At 42.1% G+C, this 25,892-nt stretch overlaps 2 protein-coding genes across 4 annotated transcripts; one reads left to right on the top strand and one right to left on the bottom strand.

Moving 5' to 3' along the window:
- Positions 1–2,095: 2,095 nt before the first annotated feature.
- POGLUT2 (protein O-glucosyltransferase 2) lies at positions 2,096–13,974 on the top strand. Of its 2 annotated transcripts, XM_063337250.1 has the most exons (10): positions 2,096–2,489; positions 4,700–4,905; positions 5,309–5,514; positions 6,307–6,384; positions 10,169–10,341; positions 11,384–11,621; positions 12,209–12,418; positions 12,779–12,868; positions 13,407–13,511; positions 13,728–13,974. In XM_063337250.1, exons 1-10 carry the CDS (start codon positions 2,311–2,313, stop codon positions 13,743–13,745), a joined length of 1,503 nt encoding a protein of 500 aa, XP_063193320.1. In that variant the 5' UTR covers positions 2,096–2,310; the 3' UTR covers positions 13,746–13,974. The 2 variants fall into 2 exon arrangements, with proteins under 2 accessions (XP_063193320.1, XP_063193330.1); XM_063337260.1 differs by lacking the exons at positions 2,096–2,489; positions 5,309–5,514 and having other exon boundaries at positions 4,772–4,905.
- Positions 13,975–14,419: 445 nt separating this feature from the next.
- TEX30 (testis expressed 30) lies at positions 14,420–23,096 on the bottom strand. Of its 2 annotated transcripts, none has more exons than XM_063337230.1 (5): positions 23,036–23,096; positions 20,936–21,166; positions 19,397–19,448; positions 17,677–17,882; positions 14,420–16,474 (listed from the first exon to the last, which is right to left on the bottom strand). In XM_063337230.1, exons 1-5 carry the CDS (start codon positions 23,051–23,053, stop codon positions 16,301–16,303), a joined length of 681 nt encoding a protein of 226 aa, XP_063193300.1. In that variant the 5' UTR covers positions 23,054–23,096; the 3' UTR covers positions 14,420–16,300. The 2 variants fall into 2 exon arrangements, with proteins under 2 accessions (XP_063193300.1, XP_063193309.1); XM_063337239.1 differs by lacking the exon at positions 23,036–23,096 and adding an exon at positions 22,764–23,022.
- Between the last annotated feature and the right edge of the window lie 2,796 nt (positions 23,097–25,892).

Below are 25,892 nucleotides of genomic sequence, written 5' to 3'. Positions count from 1 at the left end.
GTTACGTGACTGCTGTCAGTGGTTAGGCAGAGCAGAGTTGCAGCAGTCTGCAACCTGGCGACGGTGGGCACAGACGAGTTTGCCACCACCTGGACAGGAGTAAGACGAGACCTTGGATCAGGCTGGGGACCTGCCTCTGCTGCGGAGAGTGTCCCGGCTGCCTTCGGAGAGCATCCCGGCTGCCTTCGCCAGCTGGAAGTCTGCTGAGCCTCCGTCGGCCAACAGCCTTTGAAGTAATTAAACAATTCTGCCTCCAAAGCATTTTTTCTCCGAGCCAAATGATAGGCATTAGGATAGCAGCAGCGTTGGCTTTGCCAGCCAGGACTAAAATTAGGTTGCTTTTTTTTTTTCTTCACGGCTTGTTTGGGTGCTGACAAACAGTGCCAGAGCTGTACGCAGATTCCCCCGGGCTGCGACTGTGTGGGGGGGAAAAGCTGGAGGAGAAAGAGGCAGGAGGGGAGAGCTGTGTGTGTCACCTTTACTTCATCGCTGCTCTGCCTTTTTTTAACGTGCCCATACCGCCCTGCTGGGAAGAGGACGGCTGTTCTGTGAATTCTACAGCTATGAAATTTCTTTTTAAATAAAAACATCTTTAAAGTTCCCCCTCACTAAAGGAGACTGGCTGAGGAGGAATGTGATTGCAGCCTGTAAAGTACATCAAGAGAGAAGGGAGAGGAGCTAAAGGGTCACAGAAATAAAACGGGGCTTGTGTGAATTTTCAGAATGGAAATCCCAAGACTTCTCACTGCTGAATGTCCTGAAAAATCATGCCAATGGGAACAGCAGGAGATGAAAACCATGCTTAAAAGTTGGAGCTTTGTAATTTTTTAAGGCATTTTGTGGTTAAGTTGGTTGTTGGAAAAGCCTGTGTTCATTGACCCAAGTCAATGAACTTTTTCAGCTTGCAGTTTTCTCTAAGCAAGAATTTTTTTGTGTGCTTTTCTATAAACGCATTTGCAGTATTTCAGAATGTAAAATAAAAGATGTTTTCGAAATCCATGACTCCTTGACGATGAGGTTCAATTGTCCATATTCTTTCCCTTAACAAGAGAAAAGCAATAAAGAGCAAAACTGAAAGTACCTTCTGGGAATGAAGTTCTCCCATGAAGAAGCCTTAATTTGTGTGAGGTTTCCATACCTAAGTGACAAAGGAAAGCATTTGGGTCTGTGTGTGTGCGTACGTACTTAGTGTTGGCATTTCACGCTTGCTTTCTGCATCTGCTGTTCTGCGCGCAAGTTGCGCCGCGTTTCAGAGTCCGGTGCTATTAACCATGACCAGTTTGAAGAGACCAGTTTCAAATTTTCAAGATTTTATATATATACACGTAAAATCATTCAGAAAAGCAGAACATAATAGCCAAACTCCAACTTTTAGGAAAGCTTTAGGAAAAAAAGGAAAGCTTTATTTAGGAATACACACGAGTCATTACCATTAATCCAACTGGAATCACCTTTGGCTTGCTTGCTTCTTGATAACTCATTTCAGAGTTTCATGAGTGAATGCTGAAATAACGGAGACGCTGACTGTTTACTAGTACTAAAATCGGCGTTACTTCTGGTTCTCAGATCTTCAATAAACCTTGTGGCTTTTTTAAAATGCTTTTCATCCGCCTGTTGAGTCACCCGAGGCGCACGCAGGGTGATTGCCGCCATGGCAGTGGGCTGGTGAGGCGCCCATCCATCCGGCACGGTGACCTGAGCTTCTGCATGTCACGCACCTGCTTCTGCTGCTCTGCGGAGGATTTTGAAAACACATTTTCACGATTTTAAACGCTTTATTTCTCACCCTAACGTTACGAAAAGGGAGCGAACGGGGAGGGCGGGCTTGAGCCCATGACACGGAGAAAACAGCAACGTCCGAATGTGTAAGTCAGAGTTACCGGTAGAGCTGCCTTTCCCCGGTCCCCTTCCTCTGAGGCGATCCTGGTGGTGGGTCCCAGCAAAGCCCCTGGAGCTGGCGGGACGCTCGGGGGCTGAGGCAGCTCCGGGATAACCCGGCGCTGGCGGCCAACCGCCCCCCAACCGCCTCCCGGCCGGACTACAGCTCCCAGCAGCGCCGCTCCGCGCCGGAAGTGCGGAGCCGCGCGCCCCGCTCCCCTCAGGCGCCGCCGGGATGGTTCCCTGAGGAGCCGAGCCGGCAGCCGGGACAGGGCGGCGGCTTCGCGGTTTCTCCCCCTCCACGCCCCCCACCCCATGCAGCCGCGCCGAGGGCGGGACTCCCCGGTGCGGCGGTGAGGGAAGGAGGAAGGTCCCCGGCTGCGTTCCCTCCCGCGCCCCGGCGGTGTTTCTCCGTCGGGGGAAGCGCTGTAAATGCGTGGCCTGTGGCCGCTCTGCCTCGCCCTGGGAGCCGTGGCGGCGGGGGCCGCCGCGGGCGAGGGCGGGCGGCTGAGCCCCGAGCGCAGCGCGGTATGGGGGCCCGGGCTGCGGGCAGAGGCTGCCCTCCCCGCCCGCTATTTTTACGTGCAGGCCGTGGACGCCGAAGGGCAGAGGTAAGCGCGGCGGGGCCGGCGGCAGTTTTGACGGAGATTTCGGTTGTGGGCAGAAAAAAAATAAATCCGAGAGAGCGGTTAAAAACTCAGGCTTCCAGCACACCTCCCCGTTCCCGGTCAGTAGGGTGAAGTGAATTAGGCCGGGAGCAGCGGAGATTTATATGTGCCCTTCCCCAGGCATTGCCACCCCGCAGCGGGTGTGTGGGTGCGTGACTTTCCCCACCTTGGGCAGCAGCTTAAATATTTCCAGGCCCTGGGTCCATACCGTAATTACCGGATTTTTTGTGAGGGAGCAAAGCGTCCCGCTCCCTGCCTTCAGTGGCAGCAGTGCCAGCACGGCTGCGTGCCCCATCCTCGGCAGGGCTGACCTTGCACGCTCATATCCCGGCTGAACCACTTGTACCTTTTAGGCAGAAATTCACTCGGGATTTTCTTGCAGAAAGGGAAGCTACTGGTGATGAAGGCTTCCTACATGACTTTTTTCTGTATATCACTTAGAAAAAGCTAATTAATTTTCTTAAGAGTATCAAATAACTGCACAAGGGGATGAAAAAAGATGGTGAAAATATTCAACAGCAAAACACACATGTTGGTCCAGCCAACAATTTATGATTTGTTCTGCTTTGTCAAAACCTTAACAATAACTAATATATTTAATTTATTATATACCTGCTCAGGTGTCCTGCTTCTTTCCACTGTTGTGAACATCAGTATTTCTCCTAAACACATAGGCACAAGATGAATAGAGTCATTTAGGAAGTACTCTATAGACCATTAAGTCAACTTAATGGAGGAATGAAATAGATAAACTTGGTTTTCAGAGAATGCTCATGGCTTTCTATTTCTACAGGAAAGAAACCCTGACCATACACGCTGGATAGGAGCTCAGAATGCTCCATCCATGTTGTCCAGATTAGATGTACCATGGCATGCACAAGTCTGGAAGCTGCCAATTCAGCTTGTCTTGGACAGTAACTGTATTTATTTGAACTGGCAGCTCTCTAGTGTGTCTGGACAAGTTTTAGGAAAGGTGACCAGGTTGCTGGGCAGTAATCCATTAGTCCACCCACTCCCCTCCCACCCCCTCTTTCTTTATCCCAAGGTCTCCCTACATATTTGTGACTGTGTTTAAAGAGGTGGAAGGAAGTTGGCAGGTGCAGCATTTTCACTGTGCCAACTTTGTTAATACCTCTGTGATATGTGATAACTAAATGATTTTTCAAATTATTTGGTTTTATGGAGATTTTTCTACAATTGGTGTATGGTGAATTTTATCAAAATGTCATAAGTACGCACTGAATTACATGATCTCACTAAAATGTTTTTTCCCTGCCAAGCCACAGGCATTTGTAATATCCTTTTTTTCCCCTGGATGAGCTACCATAATGATTAAAATGTCTAACTGTGTTCTTCACTTCCTTAATTCTTGGAAAAAAAAGTAAGCAGGAAACATTTTGCTTCTGTATGTAAAATAACAGACTTATTAAGCTGCTGAAGTGAAGCTTGTCCTGGTATTTTTTTATAGAATCGTAGTATGGTTTGGGTTGGAAGAGACTTTTAAAGATCAGCTAGTCCAGCCTCCCTGCCACGGACACTTTCACTAAATCAGGTTGTTCAAAGCCCCATCCAGCCTGATCTTGAACACTTCCAGTGATGGGACATCCACAACTTCTCTGGGCAAGCTGTTCCAGTGTCTCGCCACCCTTCTCATAAAGAAATTCTTCCTTATATCCAATCTAAATCTACCCTCTTTCAGTTTCAAACTGTTGCCCCTTGATATATATATCCACCAAGATCCATTTATCTGCATGCTCTTCTTCCTTCCCATCATTTTACACTTGAGCTACTATTAATGAAGAGTTATGCTGGATTTTTAAAGTTGTTCTATTCCCATATAATCAAAGACCATATTTCTAACACTGTTCAACATGTGGCGCACCAAGTAATTTTGGAGGTGTGCTCATGAGTATCTGAGTGGAACCTTCTTGATACTTAATGCTTCTAACATTGTGAGATGTTTTAGGTAGCCTAACAAAATTCTCTTCAGAAAAATCATGCCTTGCTTGTGAACATTAGAATCCACTCATAAAGACCTAACGTGGCTCAGTGAACTCACTGGAAATGTGTCAACTTGAAAAGGAATGTGTCACACTGAGAAAGCTGGTGTGTGTTTCCTTTCTTATTGAACCTCCCACTTACTCTTTTGGTAGGTTTACTTCGTCACCAGGTGAAAATGCATTCCAGGTGAAGATCACTGCTCCTGATGAACAGTTCACTCGGGTTGGTGTGCAAGTATTAGACAGGAAAGATGGTTCCTTCCTTGTGAGATACAGGATGTATGCAAGCTACAAAAACCTGAAGATAGAAGTCAAAACTGGAGAGAAACATGTCGCAAAGTCTCCATACATTTTAAACGGTAAGAAGCACTGCTACACACAGACTTTTTTGTCATGGCTTTTTCTCACAAACTGTGTCCCAGAATGTGTTCTAGGATTAGCATAGGATTCTGTGGGACCTCAGTACTTCTAAGAACTATCAAATTCCATTGGTATTATAGGTGTCCTGCACGTACTATTCAAAATAGTAAAAAGAAACAAATGCCGTGAAGCTGTTGCCTAGCAAATATACGTAGAGGGCTCACACAGAAGCTGATGTAGCTAGGCGTGACTCCATTGGAGTCAAAAAAAAGTTCAAATGTGTCCGTTTAGAGTTGATGAAGGTTTGGCCCCAAGTGACGAATGCTGGGTGCCTGACCGTCTTTTCTGATCACGACAGCTCAATAGTGTGACTTATTAAAATAATAATTGTGTTCCTGATAGGACCTATTTACCATGAAAATTGTGACTGCCCTCAGGAGGAGAGCAGTGCATGGCTGGAAGAGATGAACTGCCCTCAAATCATTCCACAGATTCAAAGAGACCTAGCAAATTTTCCCATTGTTGATCCAGATAAGATTGCAAAAGAAATTCCACAGAGGTTTGGACAAAGACAGAGTTTGTGTCATTACACCATCAAAGATAATGAGGTATGGCATGGGTTGATCTGAAGTCTATATGGGCACTTGGTGGCAAGTCACACAACTAGGCTGCTTTTAGCTCTTCCCAGTTGAAAGGCTTATTGTTTTGTGTTCTTTAAGAAACTTAACTTTGCTTGCTTCTCTGCCCTTGAACGCTTTGCAGTTTGTATATGAGCTCAATAGTATCTGTCCTACTTTGGAAAGGGCTTTTTGTCCACGATACAACTGAAGCAACTAAAGCACAGAAGCAACTCAAGCACAGTGAAGGCAAATTAACTTTCCAAGCAATCAGTATGAGTACTGGGCACAGACTCAAGTCTCTTAAATGCTAATTCAGTTTCCTGTTCTCTTGAGCGATACTGCTGTGGCGTGTTGTGATCATCTAATTTGACATACATCAATAAATTACATTGTGCATAACTCTGCAGTACAGAAATACCACTTAGCTCGATGGAGGATCAGAGCTACAATTCCTTTTAACAAAACTGTACTGACTTCAGTAGAGTCTCCTATGGAAATGAGAACAAGGGAACACAACAGAAAGGCAGACAGTTTCCATGGGACAGACCTAAAGCATCTGCAAAAGCAAGCAAAGCAAAGCTTCTCTTTTTTTTTTTTTTTTTTTTTTTTGGTCACTTTTCTGTGATGAGTTAGAGACATGAGATTTCTAAAGCTTCACAGCTGATTCATCAATCTATACAGCTACTAGTTACTTACTACGTGATTAAAAGACCTCTAAATTGTGCCAGTCATTCTCTGAAATGAAAACACCAGACCAATAAAACCTTTGTTTATTTTCAGGTTTATATAAAGACATACGGGGAACATGTTGGCTTCAGAATTTTCATGGATGCCATACTGCTTTCCTTGACAAGAAAAGTGAGTACATCTGTACAGTCATTTATTCTATATGTCCTAATTTATAGACGCCTGGGGAACAAATATACTTCAGCATATTTGTTGCTATTTCTGTTAAAAAGCCCTTCTTGTTCTTTGACTAATAATGGAAAGGTCGTTTTCCTTGTTTGAAGTTGGCATGTTCTAGACTGCTTATTTGATCAGTGTATGGAGTATCACAAATGTTAATTGAATAGCAAGCTTTTATAGGAGAGTTTGATAGATTCGGACAGAGCGTGGGATTTTGCTCCCTGTAGACTAAATAAATCATCCTGCAGCATCTAACAGAAAATTCTGTCTCTGCTAGCACATCTTACAGGATGACTGAAAAAAATAGGGAATGTATACCATTCTCCATTAAATTCCATATATTGAAAACAAGACGGGAAGGGTTGAGAAAGAGCACCAAAAGCCTAACAGGTGGCATGTGGGGAAACTTCCCTTGATGTATAAGCAAAAAGCACCATGCAGGCTCTTCCCTGGGGAAACTTTGGAGAAAAAATGACATTATGTACATAGTGACAGAATATAGCAGGGCTGAAGTTTCAGCACACACAAATGTGTGATTATTACGTGAAGAGAGTAGTAAGAGAAATACAAAGATATCCAAGTTAATATCTATTTTTGACTGTAAAAAGACAAAACACTTTGTCTTTTAAAAAGAGAAGAAAGAAGAGAGAGGAGCTACTGAAGTGTGGAGTTTTTCACCTAAAAAAAAAATCCTTTAAAATCTTAAAAAAAATAAACACATTATTTATAAGTAGCTGAAAGATAAGGTAATTGGTATGAAACAACATGGATTTAACATAAAAATAGGTCATAACTATACATTTTTTTATTCTATAACAAGATAACAGGCTTCCTGTATCGATGGCAAGTATCTTAATTTTAGTTAGGCTTTTGAGGATAAGTCTCACAAACAAGACAGGAAAATACTGCCTAGAAGAAACTACTGTAACCTGCTTGGAAAGCCTTACTTAAGTAATAGTTGCCAGTGTTTCCAGAGAGGTGAAAGGTGTCACAAATGTATTCTTCAGTGGTTTGTTCTAGGTTCAGTCACCATTTAATAACTTGACTGAAAGATGGACTTAAGAGAATATGCTTATTGATTTGTCAGATAACAAAAATGAAAGAACCTGCAAGCACCTCACAGTCCAGCGTCATAATTAAAAATTTTCTTAACAAGTAAGAAAAATCGTATGGAAAATGGATAAAATAAAGTGGTGAGGGCAGGATACTACACAAAGGCGGGATAAGTCATATAGTTATGACACCTATTTAAAATAGGGGGTGAGCGGTTATTTTCTGCAGAAAAGTGTCAAGGTTACCATATCACAAATTTAACGACTCAGTAGTGGCATGCTGTTGCAAAAAGCTAAACACACACATTAACAGAACAAACACGTGACAAATGCGAAGTAACCTTTCCACTATACTCAGGATTAGTAATGGATCAGTTATGCTACTGTGTCCACCTTTGGGTGTTGTGCTCCAAGAAATATTGTTCAGTTACTGACATTGCACAGGAAAGTGGTAAGAATGACTAGACATACAAATGAAGATTCATTTAAGTGTGGATTGTTTCATCTAACAGTGTCTAAGGGAAGATGTGAATGTAGCCTTTAATTATCTAAAAGGTTGCTCGATGGAAGTAAGCTGTTCTCAGTGTCAGTAGCGTTGGACAAGAAATAATGGAATTAAATTGCATCAAAGGTCTTTAGGCTAAATGTTGGAAAAGATTTGCAAGTTCCAAAGACAGAAACACAATTTGTCTCACCCACATTAAATACTGCAGGAATTTCTGTTAAGACAGTGTCACTGAAAGATCTATTGGGTTGGAGAAGATGATTTAACCTGTTGAATGATGTTACCATTGAGGATGTAGATAAGATATAATTTGTAGCTTTTCTATGTCTGTTATAACCATTAGATGGCACTGTACTAATATAGTTCAGTGCTGAAGATTAGCACGTGTAGCCAAAACCCCCTTTGCAATGAAGGTACACAATGAAACCTTTTGTGTTGTATACTGAAGACAAAAAGTACTGCTTTGGGTCTCTGTCTTTAGAATTTCTGGGGGTCTTTGCTGAAGGCTTTCACACATCGTCAAGTTAGAGAAAATATTTTCAACTATTTAAGAGGGTGTTTGATATTTGGCAAATTATTACCATAAACATAAATTAAATCAGAAACTTAATGAAACGTATTTGGGGCACAGAAGAATCCTGAAATGTTAGCCTGTCACTAGCCATTCTGATCTGAAGAATGAAGGGGTTTGAGAGGAGAAATGCTTTGATGCGTATATATGATGAGGAGTCAGCAATATGTTTAAGCTCTATTTTTATGTGTATATGTATATTTTAATTTGAGAATTATTAACATTCATAATTGTTCTTTCTTCAGAGCAGATATTTTCTCATGTAGCTATTAAGATCGTTGATGATAACACTTGAACAAAACATCCTAATCACACGTCCTAATCATGATCTCTAAATTATCTGTTAGTAGTCTGGACAGAGATCCTGGAGTTATTCCAACGCTTTTTCAACAATGCCACTATAATAATCAGATATTCATAATAGCCAAATACACAATTAAGACTTACTAAGGAGGGAGGCAAAAATAAAAGAAAAAAGGTGATGATACAGTTTGAAACCTGTGACATGCCTATCTTGTGAAAACACTGCAGTTCTCATTTCACTTTCTTGAAAAGAGTTACACAGCAAGAAGGCTGTTAGGCATGCAAAGACAAGATAATTTGACTAGGATTCTTTTGCTGTGAAAAAGGCAACTGAGGGGGATGTAGTGGAGATTTATATTTAAAAAAAAATACCATGAGAGGGTGAGTTTAAGAACAGACACAGCATCAGTTCTGCACTGACAATATATGTGCCTTCAGGGCATGTAAAACTCAACCATATGTTGCCATCAGCCTTCTGCTGTCCAAACTGAAGTGTCCCACCATTTTCAGCTTCTCCTCGGAAGGCAGCTGGTCCATCCCTATTACAGTAGCTGCCTTTTTTGTACCTTCTCTTACTTCACTTGCAAATACCAGAACCACATTCCTGGTTCTGGTGCTTAACATTCCTGGCCATCAACAGTGTTTTGCTTGCTTTTTTGGCTGCAACAGTGATTTCAGATATGGTTGCATACTACCAATTATTTAAAAAAAAAAAGTGAGGATGTTATGCTTAATAATTAACCCCAGCGCTGACTAAATGTGGTCTTCCCATCATGGCTGTTCATTTCTGTTACTTCTCTTCTGTTAGATTTAGTCATCATGCAGACACAGGGCAAATCAGTTCACTGATGTAACAGAAAACTAATTTGCCACCCAACAGCAATTTTCCATACAGTCAACAAGGTGGTTCAACTTACCTTGGAACTATACGATTTCTTACTAGGTCCCAGTGCTAGCCTGGTACAAAGATTGTGTGGCCAATCATGAAACGTATAACAAGAAACCATCCCCTAAAGCGGTGTGTTCCTATCCCTTAAAAAAAAAGAGAGAGCATTTACGTGACTTCCTGCAAATCTTTTTTTTTTTTTTTTTTTTTTTTTAAATAGTATCTTGTAGGCTTTACTCTACGGTCTCAGTACTTCTAACATGTTTCTGAACTTTAACAATTTATTACAGGTACATTAAGTATATTAGAGACCTGGCTATTTTTTCTCTTAGTGAGGTTGTTTTCAAAATGTAGGATTCCAGCAGAATTAGTAATGCTTTGTATTAAAATGCACTTGTGCCTACTTTGCTTCTGTTTAGGTGAAAATGCCAGATGTAGAATTTTTTGTTAATTTGGGGGACTGGCCTTTGGAGAAAAAGAAGTCCCCACAGAACCTGCACCCCATCTTCTCATGGTGTGGGTCCAGTGAGTCAAAAGACATTGTTATGCCAACATATGACTTAACAGACTCAGTTTTGGAGACTATGGGACGGTAAGAAATTGCTTAAAATTTTCACAAAATTCACAGTGAATGATCTTCCAAAAATGTATTTGTATTAACAGTATATTAACTGTTTTACTCTTTATTTATTCATTAAGACATTGGCACCCGAGAGATAGGTAATAACTGTGTAATCAATATTTTACCATTAACCAAGTTATGTATTGTGCAATATAAATGACAAATATTAAAATACTTCACTGTTTCATTTCAAAAACAAAAATTAATCTAAACATGGTGAAGTCACTGAAAACAGCATTTAGAGGGTAGGTATTTTGTTTGCTTGCTTTTTTTCCCTCCCCCGTGAACATGTTGACAACTGGCCAGGCCTCTTTTTTACTGATTTTCCTAGAATCTTTTTTCTGTACCTTTTAAAGTCCAGTGTAGCCAGAACTCTCAACCTAGGACCTACCATCTCCCACTTTGATTCCTGATGATAACTGGCCTTCGTGACTGCTCTGTCACTGTCTTGAAACACTACAAAGCCAGCTTCTAAAAGATCTTTGTTATCCACTTTGAACCTGTTTATCATTTCACTGCATTCAGTTCAGGTCCCTTGGCTTTATCATCGAGACTTTTCCTAAGTTTGCTCCCCCTTGCCCCCACAGTTCATGTGTTTTAATTTAGCAAAGGAAGTGAAGTATGTTGTGTTAAGTTAGTTACATAAAACCCTTGCTTTGAGCTATTGTGACTGCTTCATCACCATTATCGGCTATTGCATTGTCTGGTATCACCTTCATCTTTCTGGCACCATAACCCCTTTTAGCCACTTTTTTCCATGACAACTGACAGGTACTTTTTCCACGTGCCATGTTGTAGTTGAACTGATACTGCCTTGCCACAGGCCTATAAACTTGACATTCCTTACCTATTTTTATCGCTGCAAAAATACTGATACAATACGTACATGGGTGTCCTCATGACTTACCTTCATCCTTGGTATTTGCCTATTGGTACTGTAAACTCTTTTAAGTAATTGCACTTAAAAAAAATTCAGTAGGCTTCACTATTAAATCACTTCTTTCTCCTCCAGAGTCAGTCTGGATATGATGTCAGTTCAAGCAAATACTGGCCCATCATGGGAAGACAAGAATACCACAGCGTTCTGGAGAGGACGTGACAGCCGAAAAGAGAGGCTTGAACTTGTAAAACTCAGCAGAAAATACCCAGAGATTATAGATGCTGCTTTCACAAACTTCTTTTTTTTCAAACATGATGAAAGCCTCTATGGCCCCATTGTTAAGCACATTTCATTTTTTGATTTTTTTAAGGTAAGCCACTAACCGTTTTTCATAGAACTAGGTTCTCGATGTTTCCCATTATCAAATAACTTTGTATATATTATTGATAATAAAGTGATTTTTAGTTTTTCAGCACACCACCAATAACAAGCGTGAATAGGCATCCCTTCCTGTGGGATTAACTGCTCTGTAGCTCTTACACTGAGGAATGATAATGTTGATTTACATCTAAAGGTTCTGTAGAACCTCGTGTAATCTATATAACTCCAAGTTCCTTTTTATTTCTTTTTCCTGATTCAGCGATCAGGTCTACTAACATAACTAACATAGTGGGAAAATCAGTGGATGAAGTGGCACATCTACCCTTACATCCGAGGATGAGCGTCTAAGAATTTCCGGAGAACTTAATTGATGAAGAGGGCATCTCTGTGTACCCTGCACTGTGATGAATTCCAAACTAAATAATAAAAGCTACTTAAACATTGATGCTTGCCTAGCCAATCCTACATTTCTCAATATCGGCAAGTCAGTAATACCAGTGCCCTCAGAATAATATAACCTAACCAAGCTACTCGGATCTTCTGTTTGTTAATAACTGATGGTCATTTTCTTTCCAGTATAAATATCAAATTAATATTGATGGCACAGTGGCAGCATATAGATTGCCTTATCTACTAGCAGGAAACAGTGTGGTGCTAAAGCAAGATTCCATCTACTATGAGCATTTTTATAATGAGCTGCAGCCATGGAAACATTATATTCCATTTAAAAGTGACCTGAGTGATCTACTAGAAAAACTACAGTGGGCAAAAGAGCATGATGAAGAGGTAAATATACATTTAGAAGTACTCAGTAATGTTTCTAGACAAAATAGAGCAAAAAGTAAATTTCTTTAAAAAAAAAAATCTATAAGAAGGACGTAAAAATTATTGTTATCAGTTCTACAAACAAGAAAAACACTTTAAAAGAAAAAAATACATAATACTGTCCTAACTTGAAATTAAATTGAACTTTGGAAAAATCAAGAGTATTTTCATAAGAATGCCTTACTTCTAAGAATGCTTAAATAAAACTAAATAAGTTACCCTAAACTGTCAACACTGAACTCCAGAATCAATACCAGCATCCTGAAATAACCACTATTTTTTGAGAATTTAAAAAAAAAACCCTTTTATTTTCTTCGACAGGCAAAAAATATTGCAAAATCTGGACAAGAATTTGCAAGAAACAATCTCATGGGAGATCACATTTTTTGTTACTATTTCAAACTTTTCCAGGTTAGTATATTTTTAATGCCTGCTACCACAAAAACAGAAATCCCACAGAAAGAACTCAGGGCAACGGAGTTGCTGGAAATGGGCCAGTCCAGTACTTGAAGCCACAAAGCAAGTAGCAGCAATTAAGAACTTCAGCTGGTTTACAACCATTGCATGCAGTTATCTCCTATGAAGCCCCTTAAGGCTACGCTGGCGCTTTGAGAGAAGTGATCGGACCCATAAATCTTGACCTAATCTGCAAGAATATGTTGCCCACAATGATCAAAGAATTCCACATCCGACACGCACCCTGTGAACCGCAGCTGAAAATATCTGTGCATTAGCACCCAGATATTGACACTCCAGTGAGGCGCCTGAAGGGGCTCCTGTCAGCAGCTAAGTATCTGCTTACCCTGTCGCTGACACAGTGTGGAGTAACAGATTGTGTAGCCCCAGAGTTTCTACACAATTACTCAGCTGAGTTGGTGCAGTATTTACAACCAGGTGCACAATCTAACAAGTTTATGAATTTACGATACCTTCCTTTTTTAAAACCCAGGAATATGCCAGCTTGCAAGTGAGTGAGCCAAAAATCAGAGATGGGATGGAGAAAGTGCAGCAGCCTGATGATGACCTTTTTCCATGTACATGCCACAGAAAAAAGGTACAGTACATACAGCATTAAATGTAAAGTGATGGATGTCTTCAGTTCTCACTTAAGCAACTTGGAACAGCCGTTGCTCAATACCCCACAGTATCAGTTACCAGAACATTAACACCTATCGAACTTGAAAACATTTTTTCATGTATTTGTATGACTAGACAGTTAAAACCTGAGTTTCCAATTAACTGAAAAATGTGTCTTCTTTCTTGTCTACAGGCCAAAGACGAACTCTAATAGAAAAAAATACAACGATTTTTTTAAATATTTACCTACATTCAGACTGTCTTCTTAAGGAAAGAAAAAAAACTTGGACTAAAATACCAATGGATGCTCTCAATGGATATTGTGAAGTCTACTGTGTCATGATCTACATATGGTAGAAAAAGCAAGCACCCCCTATTTCCTTTTTATCATGCAGTGGTTGCAAAGCCTTGTTCAAAAACCTTTTTATAATTTTTTTTAAATAAAAAACATGTTTGTATCAGTGATGTGTTACTGTCCTGAGATAACTTGGAAATGCAGATACTTCCTAGCAACCTTATGAGCAGCCTGGTCTAGGGGGAGGTGTCCCTGCCCATGGCAGGGGTGTTGGAACTAGTTGATCTTTAAGGTCCTGCCCAGGGAGGTGGTGGATTCACCATCCCTGGAGGTGTTTAAAAAAAGGGTCGATGTGGTACTTAGGGATGTGGTTTAGAAGTGGTTTTTGTCAGGGTAGGTTAATGGTTGGACTTGATCATCTTAAAGGTCCCTTCCAACCTCAGTAATTCTATGATTCTATGAATAAGAATTGTAAATCTAACCCCCCCCCCCCAATTGATGTATTTATCCAAAGTCATCTTTTTTGGACCATAACTTTATTCCTTCTGAGATAATCAGTATGCTCAAAGACAATGATGTGGCGTTTATAATATATTTTTTTAATCTGAAGGGAAAACATAGTGCTATTGGACACTTCAGGAATATTAGATAGAAGTTTTAATTTCCATGTGATTTTCACGGACGCTTCGTCTCTGAAACTCAGTCTCTTTGACAATATGAAAAGAATTAAGTAGCATCGAACAGTGACTACTGAAACTAAACCAATCATTGTATCAGCAGCCTAGTCGATTTTTAGAATACCTGCTTTCTGCTCATACTAAGTAATTCAACTGTTACTTTTGAGCATATCAACATCATCTGAAAATGATCTATAGGTGAATTTAAAGTCAAGTCTAAATTCATCGAATTCTAAAGTTAGCACATTTCCAGTCCAAAGCGAGGATCTATTTTCTCTGTAACACAGCCAGTCAATTTAAAAACCACACAGTTATTTTCTCTGCAAAGATCTAAATGTTTGCTATGCTTATTGAACAACACTACTGCTGGGAGATCAGTGTTCTTGAGGCATCTTGTGAGAAACAACAGAAGAATATCCTATCTGATTTTTAAAAGGCTAGCTGATCTAAGCACTTGGACAAAACGTCAGAGAAATCCTCTCAGCTCACCAGGGCTGACTCAAAGTCCGTTTAAGCAGCTCTGCGCTGTCACACACAACAGCTCCTCCCAAGAACGACCTCCAGGCTAAAGCTGCCTGCTCACCTTCAGCTGGTGGCACCGCAACAGCGAGCAGCAAGCCATAGAGATGCAGAACAACCGGAGCAGGTTTTAGGGAACTGACGGCAGCGGAGATGGGATCACCGTCTCAGGAGACAAAGCCAAGATGCTTTTCTGAGGACCAGCCAGCCACTTCATCTCAGGGGTCATCGCAGAGAGTCATCATTCGGCTGATACTTGCTGGTGACTTTGCTGAAAGCAATTAATGTATTGCTATAACCTTTGGTTATACCAGCAGGTTACTCACAGCCCGTAATGGGGAAGTCTGCAGCTGCAAGCACGCACAAAGTATTTCATCCACTCCGCAACCTCAGAGCTCAGCTGAAGGCCTCAGCTCCTTCTGTTGAGGGGTAATGAGGTCCAGACCCCCATCTGCCTCTTCTGAGCTCTCCTGACAGGAGCCTCGTGCAACATGCCATAACTCCTCCCTCCTCCAGGAGTTCCTCCACCCCTATAAACTTACTTTGTCTTTTATCTGTTCTACATAATAGTTTTCCGTGCCCATCTCTCCAAAGGGCCACTGCCATCAGTCCTTTACGCAAGGGAAGTTGCTGGAGGGTGACTTTCCAAAACCAGCCCATGTTCTTTGCTCTTCATGTGCAACCATGCCTGCGTTACCTCCTCCTCCTCCCCACGCAGGCTGAGAATCTGGCCCCTTGGGGTAGTGACATCATAAATGACACGAGCTTCCTCCCCCTGCATCACTGGAGTGCCAGGATATGGCACCAAGGCAGGGTAGTTCAAGCCCTGCTGGCCACCCTCAGGGCATGTGCTCACAGAATTCTACAAATCGGCAGGTTTTAATTTCAAATAAGCATAGCATCAGTAATATACTCAGAAATTAAACACATCTAAAGATTTGCTGCCAAAATAGATTCTTTCCAGTGTATTCAAACATCAGTCAAAAGCGTTTAGCTGTTAATGGAGAGCACTCAGTGTTGTATACAGTTATTTGCATAGAAACACAGAAAATAATGCTGCCATGGTATTAAATATGCAGTAAATTTCCGTCCTTCCTTTAAATAATTCTTTATTGTTTTGCATAATGTTATTCATTCACACAAAAATGTTTTATTTGCATTTACACTTAGACCTCTGAAAATACCTGTTTTAAAAAATGCGTCTCAGAAGTAACACACTCTTAATTTGCTGCATTTAGGAACATCTAAATGAAGATACTCCTTAAACACTTCAAATCATTTGTGCTCCAGTTCAATATTCTCTCTAAGCCACGAAAAAACTTGTGCATTTATTTCTTCCATGACATCGTCTGTTGTTCGTCCTTTGACTGCCATCCCATGGTTTGCTTTATCAATCCAATGGATTTTTTTAGGGGCTTTCATTTTGCTTGCCACACCTTCTAGCAATTGCTGTGGAGAAAATAAGAAAGAAAAAGTTGGAGAATCAGCTGCTGCAAACTGTGCAGCTCACAGATGTCTCTTGCTTTGCCTGGCCGACACATAATAGGCAGCTCTTAAAAACAAAATGGATCTGCGTGCACATTAAAAACATGTTGATAGAAATGGTTACCATTTTCGGTAATGGCGTTTCCTCAAAGGTTAGCCCTCGCTCAAACACAAAACAGTAGAAACTTAGAACTTAAAAAACTGCAAAGGTCACAGCCCTGTGTAGGCTCCTTCCCACGAAGGGAGAAGGATGAAGGAATCCACTTTCGCTGCCAGAGGGCAGCACTAGCAATAAAAATGACAGAACTTCTTCCGTCAGAGTTGTCTACAGTGGCAGAGCAGCAACAGAATTGCCTAGAGATTGGCTTTGGCTCTCTTCAACTTTCTCAGCAAACACATCTAAGAACGAGCTCAGAAATTCTTAAAGATTTCCCCATGCAGAGGGCACTCCTTCAAGGACCTGCTGGTTGCTAGCCTCACTTATTGTGGTGACAACTCCTCGCGAAAGCATTGTGACTCCTTAGAAACTGTCCAAGCATGGAAAACGCCAATTGTGCAGACCCAAATTCAAGCTAAATAGTTCAAGAATAACAGATACCTACTCTGCAAGAAAACAAGGCAGAAAGCCACTGTGGTCTCATCTCTGCACACCTGCTCTTCATCTCTACAAAAATGTCACTTTCTACCACAGAAGCCTGACTTGTGGGTGGAACTGCTTTGCTAGAAGAATTAGTTATGAAAATGTGACAAATGTGAGACTGGTTGCACAGCACAGTGTTTATGTTTTGTAACCTGACATGGTTAAAACAGAACATCAAATAACTTGCTCCTTCCATAAGCTGTTTTTGATTTATACAAGCCTACTAAAAAATAGAAAACATTTAAATCAGCAGTATTTTAGTGGCCCAAAGATGAGTTTGCTAGAGTGGATGATCAAGCACAATCCAGAAGTTTTAAGCAGCAAAAGAAAGCATCCCCCAAACCCCCCGCTTCCTTATGTCCAATGAAGTTTCCTGCCTAAGGCTTCACTTAAGAAGATATAGATATATATTTAGAGAAGGCTTTTAATCAAAGCCACCGTTGTGTACACCAGTACGGATGTCACTCAGGTTCATTCCTATTCCTCCATGCTGCCCCTTCACAGCAGGATTTACAAGGGTACTCACTTTTTCACACATCTCATCTGCTGATCCCGAGACAAACAGTACCGGACACCCGATAAATAACAAATCTTCATCCCGGAGCTTGGACTGAAGTTTTGGTCGATGCAATGGGTAAGATAAACATATTAGACCTTGAATGAAGTCATCATCATCCTCCTGGCTAAGATGGCGTATCACAGAGGCAGCAGCTCGTGAGCCCATGGAACGGCCTTTCTCCCATGTTAAAATAAAGGAAAAAAAGTGTATCTGCTGTCACCTATTCCACATTCTGTTCGAGTAAATAACTCTTAAAACCAATCCATCTGAGTGAATTTCAGCATACCAGTAGTACAAGATGCTAGGGATGTTTTTATTCATCTACTCCATGAAAAATATTAATCCTAATTTCAACATTTTATGCTAAAATATTTGCCTGGTTATATTAATGTTTTCACATGCCCATTTAAAAAGAAGGGGTGAAAGAAAAAAGATAAATGGAGAGGGATCCTTTGCAATACTGGAAGGAACGGCAGTCCATCCTAGGGGCAAGAGGAAGAGAGGGACAGGTCCTATGCTCCAGAACCTTGAAATTCCAGACAGCAATGCTATTATCTTGTATCATTTTTTCATGCAACCTTAACCTGCTCAAATTAAAAACAGTTTCATGTGCCTTACTCCCAAAACAAATCCAGCAAGTGCTTATGCACACCTCAAAATTTAGCCTAAAAGTAAAAGTAGAAGGGGGGGGAAAAAATAACGAAGTGTGAACTTGTAGCATGAGATCAGTCAGTAACAGCAAGGGGATATCAAAATATCTCCTCAAAGAAGAGGCATACGAGCTGACAATGCTCTGTAATTGAGTGTCAGAAGTGGCTGATTCCAGCGGGATTAACTTGCATCAGCGCAGATTTGATTTCGCTTAGTCACAGAACACTCAGGGTCTCCTGTATCAAGTTATTCCTAATTGCACCCATCTACTTTCCTTTTCCACATAATATAACAGATTTTCTATCTGCCACTAGGTTTTCTCTACCAAAACCTGCTTTGGTAAAACGGTTTTCCATTTACCAGTAACTGGAATTTTTCAAGATACACAGTTAAAAAGTACATACGGATTATCAGAGAACTCGTGCCCTATCACTTACAAGTGACAAGGAAGTTTTCTTCCAGACTACCTGGAAAACATGGTCTATTGCTCTTTCCATCCTCCTTCTGGAGCGAGACCTGGGGCATCATGAGGGGGGTGAACAGGTCTAGACAGCCGTGCTCCCAGGAGAATGCGGTGAACGCGGCAGGCTGGGTGTTCCCGTTTGCGACCCGGGAAGCAGCGCTGCTCAAGCCAGTCACGCACCCGTCCCACGCGGCCACCAGCGACAGGGCTGGTAGCGTTCAGACACCCTAATGCAGATCTGCAAGTGGGCTTGGCACCTACGTTGCCATGGCAGTCGGTGGACTGCTAATCAATTAGTGAAGACTACAGAACATTCAGCTCTTTGTAAAAGAGGGTTCTCCCAGCAGATAGCCAAATTGCTCTCCCTAGGCAATACTGACCAGGGGGAGTTTGTTCAGCTTGTTCCCACGTTAGACAGCAAGCTTTTAGTGCCCACCTCACACTGAAACCTGTCATCCACATCTGTTCCTTCACTTCTTACCAAAGTGGGACAGACTTTAAAAAAATGGAGTACAGTCTGGTATCATTACAGACAGTATAAGAAAAAAAAATTATAGGTAATAAAAACAATACCTGCAAGGAAGACACCTGAAAGTTTATAATCGTCAGAAAGCTTTAAGTATTCCTAAATAAATAAGATAAAGAGAAACATTACAAGTCAGAATTAAGGCAGCTGAGAGGTGGACAATTTTTTTGTTTGTAGCTACTAAACAAAACAGGAAGCTCTTTCAGCACTGCAGATTAAACAACGAACAGATACATACAAGTTGCTATCTTGTTTTTCCACACAAATGATTTCATAACATTTTGCAGTAACAACATAATAACCATAAGCAATTTCACACTAGTTCTCAGCAAGTCTGAAATTCCAGATGCCCTGTGAAGTCACCAAAACATAAGCAGCTACTGTGTATCAACTCAGTTGTAGCAACAGACCACATGCAGGCTCTGAGCCCATCAAAAGGCAAAACAAGTTAGCAAAAATGCCCTTCACTGAGACTGAGGTCACGTATTTCCAAGGAAAAGTTTAAGACACAATCAGTTATGTCTGACAGAGAATATAAAATTCAGCAACAACTTTTTCAGTTTTTAGGAGATAACTAATCAGGTGGTATATCTTAGCACAGGCCTTTAAATTACCTTTACACAGCAAAATACTACTAGAAACTCACCAACAACATTATGCTTCTTCAAAAAAGAATGGAGAACATCCCCATTAAAGCTAGCAAAGTCTAACCTCAAAATAATGTACATCTAATCATAATGACATCATACAAATGAATTCCTTAAGAACTGGACTTAGTTCCCCAATAAAAATGTCTGATGCTCAATGCAAAGCACTCAAGCTACCTTCCCATGTCCCAATAAAAGCAGCTGATCCGGAGAAAATTTCCGCTTTTTCCTATGCGCTCCAGAACAGGAAGATATTCTAAGCTGATACCATTACAACAATAGGTTGCTCATTTTAATACAATCTAGGTATATAAGAACATCTTAGATAATGTAGCAGCAGCAGAAGGAGATAAACCACACACATATAAAACCTTAAACTCATTTGGAAATCAAAGCCTATTTAGGTTCTAGGGCTCCCATATGCTACTCCCAATCTCTTTTGCTTCAACTCCTCCTGTGACCCAGAGTCCCCTACTCTTTGCCCAAAAGTCTTGTTCTCCCAGCTGCCAACCCTCAGACACCCAGCACAATTCCCAGGTCAGCTTCTTTCCCCTCAAAGCTGCTCCCAAAGCTGTATCCCTTACTTCTCTTCCCCCCACCAAGCCTTTCCAGAACACCTACCTCTTGTTTCCATCCTAAATACTTCAATTTTTTCAAGCTGTAAGTTTTCCCACAAAGCACCCTTGCTTTTTTCACATCCTTTTGTCAAGCTTTTCTTTCTCTCCCTGAACTCAAACCCACATACCTGCTGCAGCTGTTCCAGCTACTGCCCACGTAAAAATTGCTCCTGCTGTTTCTGTTCACAGACAGTGCTCCATTTAGCTAACCATCACTTCTAATTTTCCCACTGTTGCTTGACTAATCTCTGGTCATAATTTAAGAAACTCAGAAGAAGACACTCATGGATTTGAGCTTTGGCATAATTTGGTCACTTCTTACCACAACTGCTTTGAAGGCTTTAGTCCTATAAACAATGTTAAGGCCTTTACAAGTAAACCGCAGGCACAGAACTCCATGGGATGCAAGATAGGCTGACAAAGACACTAAGTGAGGGAAATTCATATCTCCTCCAGCTCCATGAGTAAGAATCACTCCATATGTTGATTTCTTCTCTGGGACAGAAAAGATAGCATCAAGATATTTGTTTCCAAAAGGTATTTTCACTTTAACCTAGAAATGAAACAAAAAATAATATAATTAAAAATAAAAACAAGCGTGTTCCAAATCTACACATTATGATGAACAATCGCACAATTAAGAAAGAAACCAAAATTGCAAGTCCACTTTTGTTTCTTCTGTATTAGAGTAACAAAAAAGTAACCCTACCTCTGGCTCAAAGATTTTACATGTAGTAATGAGCAAGTCACCTTATCACTCCACACATTATTTTCTCCATTAGAAAATGACGCATCCTTATCTTCAAAGGATGCTTCAAGGCATAAACTGAAATGCTTCTTACCTTCTCTACATATCTATATTTAGCTATTCAAGAGCTAACTGCCACAATTGACTTGAATATTAATTCTTCCACAATAAGAAAAAAAAACTCTTCTATGAGACTCAAAAATAAATAGGAAATAAAAACTCTTCTATAATTACAGTTCCCTATAGTGGAAAAAGTATTTTTATCTCCCATCTCTCACAGACATTATTAAGGAAAAGAATTAAGGAAGCCCCTAAACATTGATTACAACCAAATTACTTTGGGTTTATAGAGCCATATGGAGTATATAGGATTAAAAGAACTCCACGCTGGCAGCAACGATTTAATCCTGTAGCTTTAGGATCCATGTACAAGCTTGATTACACAGGGAAAAGACCAAAACAGAGTAATATGAAAAATGGATTTGAATACACTAGTTTTAGATCTTACATGCAACTATAAGAAAAACAACCACAGGAATTACTTTTTTCATTAAGTGTTCAATAATAAATATTGGCAGATGTCACAAGATACATATTTCATATATTTGTATAATTGATATCCTAAGATGAGCAAGGCACACACACTCTTAACTAGCGACAGCAGCCTAAGCCACAGAAATATAAGACATGCAGGCACAGCCCAGCAAGCATCTCCAAATTACACAGCGGCAACCACTCAGTGGAGCAACAGCTGCATATAGTCAAAGACTGAACTTTCCCCAAGGACAGGAGAGAGACGGCGCAGGTTCAGACAAAGCCAGCACCAGGCTGGCAGAGGGCCTCTAGCCATGACAGACATCTGGAAGAGCTGAATGAGACACAAGGGCAGCTGACGTTGGGCTGAGTGAAAGGGGACTGGACACCACATGTGTGTGCCACAGTTTTTGGAAGCAAAAATGAGAAGACGCCGGGGCTGGGATAAAACACTATTTCATGCTAGATCCCAAAGTCTCTCCTTGGCAGGGATCCTACAGAGGCACTGTGTAGGTGAAGGAGGTTGTCAGTAGCCTCAAGGAGCTTTACAGCCTGAGGATGCCAGGCAGAGGACGGCAGCCGGACGCGTGGGACAGCCAGCAGCCACACCTGCGTCTACAGAGATGGGCAGACGCCTGAACCAGACAGAGATGCTGCTCCTTGACTACCGGGGCACGGCCCAGGGCAGACACAGGCCAGGCAGGGCTTAGCTGACCAACAGCCATGTTTAAACCTCCCTTGGGAAGGCAGGGGCAGCAGCACACCCACCCCACCCGCCTCCCCTAGCTCTGGAGCCTCCTTAGAGGGGCACGGCAGCTGACACAGCCTGCAGGGTTTTACACATCCAAAGGCAAAAATGCACACGGACCCCGACGGGCGGTTGCTCCGCCTTCAGCCGCTGCCTCCGGGACAGATCAAGCACCCCGCGGCCTCCCCACAGCAGCCCGGGGCCGCCCGGGGCGCCCGTGCCCGCCAGGCCGCGGGGCTCCCCCCGGTCTCGGGGGCTTCAGGAACCCCTGGCCGAGGAGAGCAGCCCGCCTGCCGGCCGAGCGAGCGAGCGAACAAGAAGCCCTTAGCGGCCGGGCGGCCGCGTTCCGCTCGCCCCTAGCGCCGGGAGGAGCGAGAGGACGGCAGCCATACCTCTGCCTGCCCGCTCATCCCGTGACGTCACGTGAATGACAGCCCTCCTGCCCGCAGCCGCTGAGAGGGGCCTGCCCAGGGCGGGCGGCCGGCGCGGCGTCTGATTGGCTCGCAGGTGTGCGAGGCCCCGCCCCGAAGGGAGAGGGGCGGGGCGAGGCATCCCGGCCGTCCGGACCCTGTGAGGAGGGGTGATGGCGGAGGGGGGAGGCTGGCGGCAGCGGGGCGGTGGGGTGCGCAGCCGGAGTGGCCGGGGACAGGCGGCCCCAGCCCCAGCCCCAGCCGTCGCCCCGGCCGCTGGTGGCCGTAGGCGGGGGCCACGCTGGAGGAGAATTTTGGACGGGGATTGGGTTGAGGCGCCGCTGGAGTAGGCCCGGAGAGAAAGGGGGGGGCCTGGTGTAGGCCAGCGCTCGGTCCTGTGGGCATCGACAGTCCCCGAGTTACCGGGTGAGGTGTTTTAAGTGCGCGTGGTGTGGGCGTCAGGCAGTACTTTTAAAAAATGTTGGGCTGCCCGGAAGAAACGTGCCTTAATAATCATGGCGACGGGAGAGGGAATTAAAAAAAAAAATGATGGCTGTTTGTTTGCTGAATTAATTAGGTCTGAGTTACGTTGTTTAGAGAGTTCGCGTCACTCCCCATACGTTTTTATTCATCCACACATGGAAGATAACAGTGCTAGTGATAATTCAGAATAAATAAAGACAAATGCTTGGAAAATCAGGTTCTCGCTGCGTCCAAGGGCTACAGATACGATCCTTACTATGAGTTGGTTGTCCAGAATGACACCAGGTGATTTTTGTGGCAGCTGTCGGCACACTGGACCTACGTGGCATTCACAAACAAGAGAGACAAGGCTAGTGTTTTAGATACCAACATACAGCTGTCCCCTGGGCTATGCTTTATGGCACAATAAAACACCTTAGCGTGTTTAACTGGTGGAAGACAGCAACGATACTGTACAACAATGCTTTATAGTATTTATATATTGGGTATTCCCTAGATATGTAAAAAAATTTTTTTCTAAAATCGTCTACGGCAAAGTATTTAGTCAGAGAACATGTTTTCTTTCATTATCAGTGTATCAAACACATATAAATTAGAATACCCTATTACTTAGCTGATTGAAGGTGCCATCACCAAGTGGAACTTTTATTTTTCACGTGTTCACCTGCTGGAAAATAAGCGTGCTCTGGCTTGTGCTCTGAATGTCTCGACGACATTCTGCTGGCTGGATGTTGTCAAACTCTGGGATCCAAATACTGCAGCCCTCTGAGAAGTGAACCCGGCAGGGCAGCTCGGGTGTACCCGCTATGTCCGCATATTTCAGTGAGCACCCCTGCCATCTGAGGAATGCCAGCCCCATAGGCAGTTTCCCAGCCCAGGCATTATTATTGTAAAGTGTAAGCGTTAAGGACAGAAGCGGAGAAGTTCAGCTGTAACCAAGCTGAAAAAGACAGTGAGCTTTATTTGTCTAAATTTCTACCTTGACTAAAAAATGTCAAGCTAAAGCGAGATGGGGAAGCACAAAGCTGAGTGAAAGGCACCAGCACAGCCTGCCCGAGTTGTACACCTTTTGCTGGGAGCTGAACTGTAAACGGCGTTGAGGTAGTAGCTGCTTGAGCCATAGCTCACATTCAGGATGTCTAGCAGACTAGGGGAAAGAAAATGCTTCAGAGTAATGCCAGATTAATTAATCTTGGGTGGAGATCACACTATACCAATTAATACTTAACACCCATTAAGCCATTATAAATGAGATACATTTATAGTATAGTATAGGTACATATACATCCCCTTTTGCTAAAGGGGACTGAGAAGTTTTGTTATCCCAAAGCAGTTATGACCTCCACCTCAAGAATGCAAGGAAGAAGAAAAAGAGTTAAGAATAACTTCATATTAATTTTCTAGGTTTTTTCTTCTTCATTGCTTTCTTTCCTGTACTTAATGGATGCTTATGTGCTCTGGTATAGTTTATGTTTTTGGTGTTGTTTTGCTTTCTTGGTCTGATTTTTGCATTCTCTCTTTTTTAAAATTTTTCCTTCCTCTCCATCTGTTGTATTTCACCTGCTGTATTTCTCCTGCTTTATGCACATACTGTTTTCAGAGCAGTCCTTCAGGAACATTTATCCCATTAAATCTATCCATGTGTAACTCCTTCCCATTGGAAAAATATTTTCGTATGCTTTCTGCAGACAGCAAGCTGCTGCCAGTTTTCTTCCTATTTTCTCGGTTCATTTTCTTAGCCCCTGTCTCCTTTCAATACTTAAAACTCTTCTCTGCATAAACACAGTGTTGAAGGTAGGCTGGCTAATACCCAGCCGAGTCTTGAGCAATGCAAATGAATGCACGAGTGTGCAGAGGAAGGAGAGGCTCTGTAGTTCTTTAATCCTCTGATCCATGGGAATAGGGTCGGACCAGTTTATTTTTGCCACACTTTTCATGCAGTAGCTTTCCTTCTGGAAGATAATGGTCCTTTATAGTGGCCCAAGTATTGCTAACATGTCAAAGGCTAGGAGCTTTAGATAGAAATATGTATATTAGATTCAAAATCTAATGGGTCTATATTTTATGATGGATAAATGTATGTAACGAAAACTGTTGATTTAAATGTGAAGGAATTGGTTTTTAACTTTACAACATTAGGCAACTCTCACATTTAGCTACTGAAAATTAGGTTTCTGTGGTTTTAGGGGGACATTTAAGTAGATTCTGGTTGATTTTCAAGTGTGCTGAGTAACTCCTCTGCAATCCAGAGGTATTCACTGCCAGGAGTCATTGAAAATCATAATGCTTTTCTTTACATGCTTAAATATGAAACAAGAGTCTAAGTGTAAGCTCTCACCCTTGAAAATACTGATTA

Source organism: Chroicocephalus ridibundus, chromosome 1 (assembly GCF_963924245.1).
Source record: "Chroicocephalus ridibundus chromosome 1, bChrRid1.1, whole genome shotgun sequence".
Lineage (NCBI taxonomy): Eukaryota > Metazoa > Chordata > Aves > Charadriiformes > Laridae > Chroicocephalus > Chroicocephalus ridibundus.
This window is presented reverse-complemented; position numbering and strand designations above follow the sequence as displayed.

Coding starts and splice junctions, on each gene's coding strand:
- TEX30 (XM_063337230.1), bottom strand. Junction 19,449..20,935: donor AAGCCTTCAAAGCAGTTGTG/GTAAGAAGTGAC, acceptor TTATTTATTTAG/GAATACTTAAAGCTTTCTGA. Junction 17,883..19,396: donor TTCAGGTGTCTTCCTTGCAG/GTATTGTTTTTA, acceptor CATGGGAGAAAG/GCCGTTCCATGGGCTCACGA.
- POGLUT2 (XM_063337250.1), top strand. CDS start 2,311: ATGCGTGGCCTGTGGCCGCTCTGCCTCGCCCTGGGAGCCGTGGCGGCG. Junction 2,490..4,699: donor GTGGACGCCGAAGGGCAGAG/GTAAGCGCGGCG, acceptor CTCTTTTGGTAG/GTTTACTTCGTCACCAGGTG. Junction 12,419..12,778: donor CAAAAGAGCATGATGAAGAG/GTAAATATACAT, acceptor TTTCTTCGACAG/GCAAAAAATATTGCAAAATC.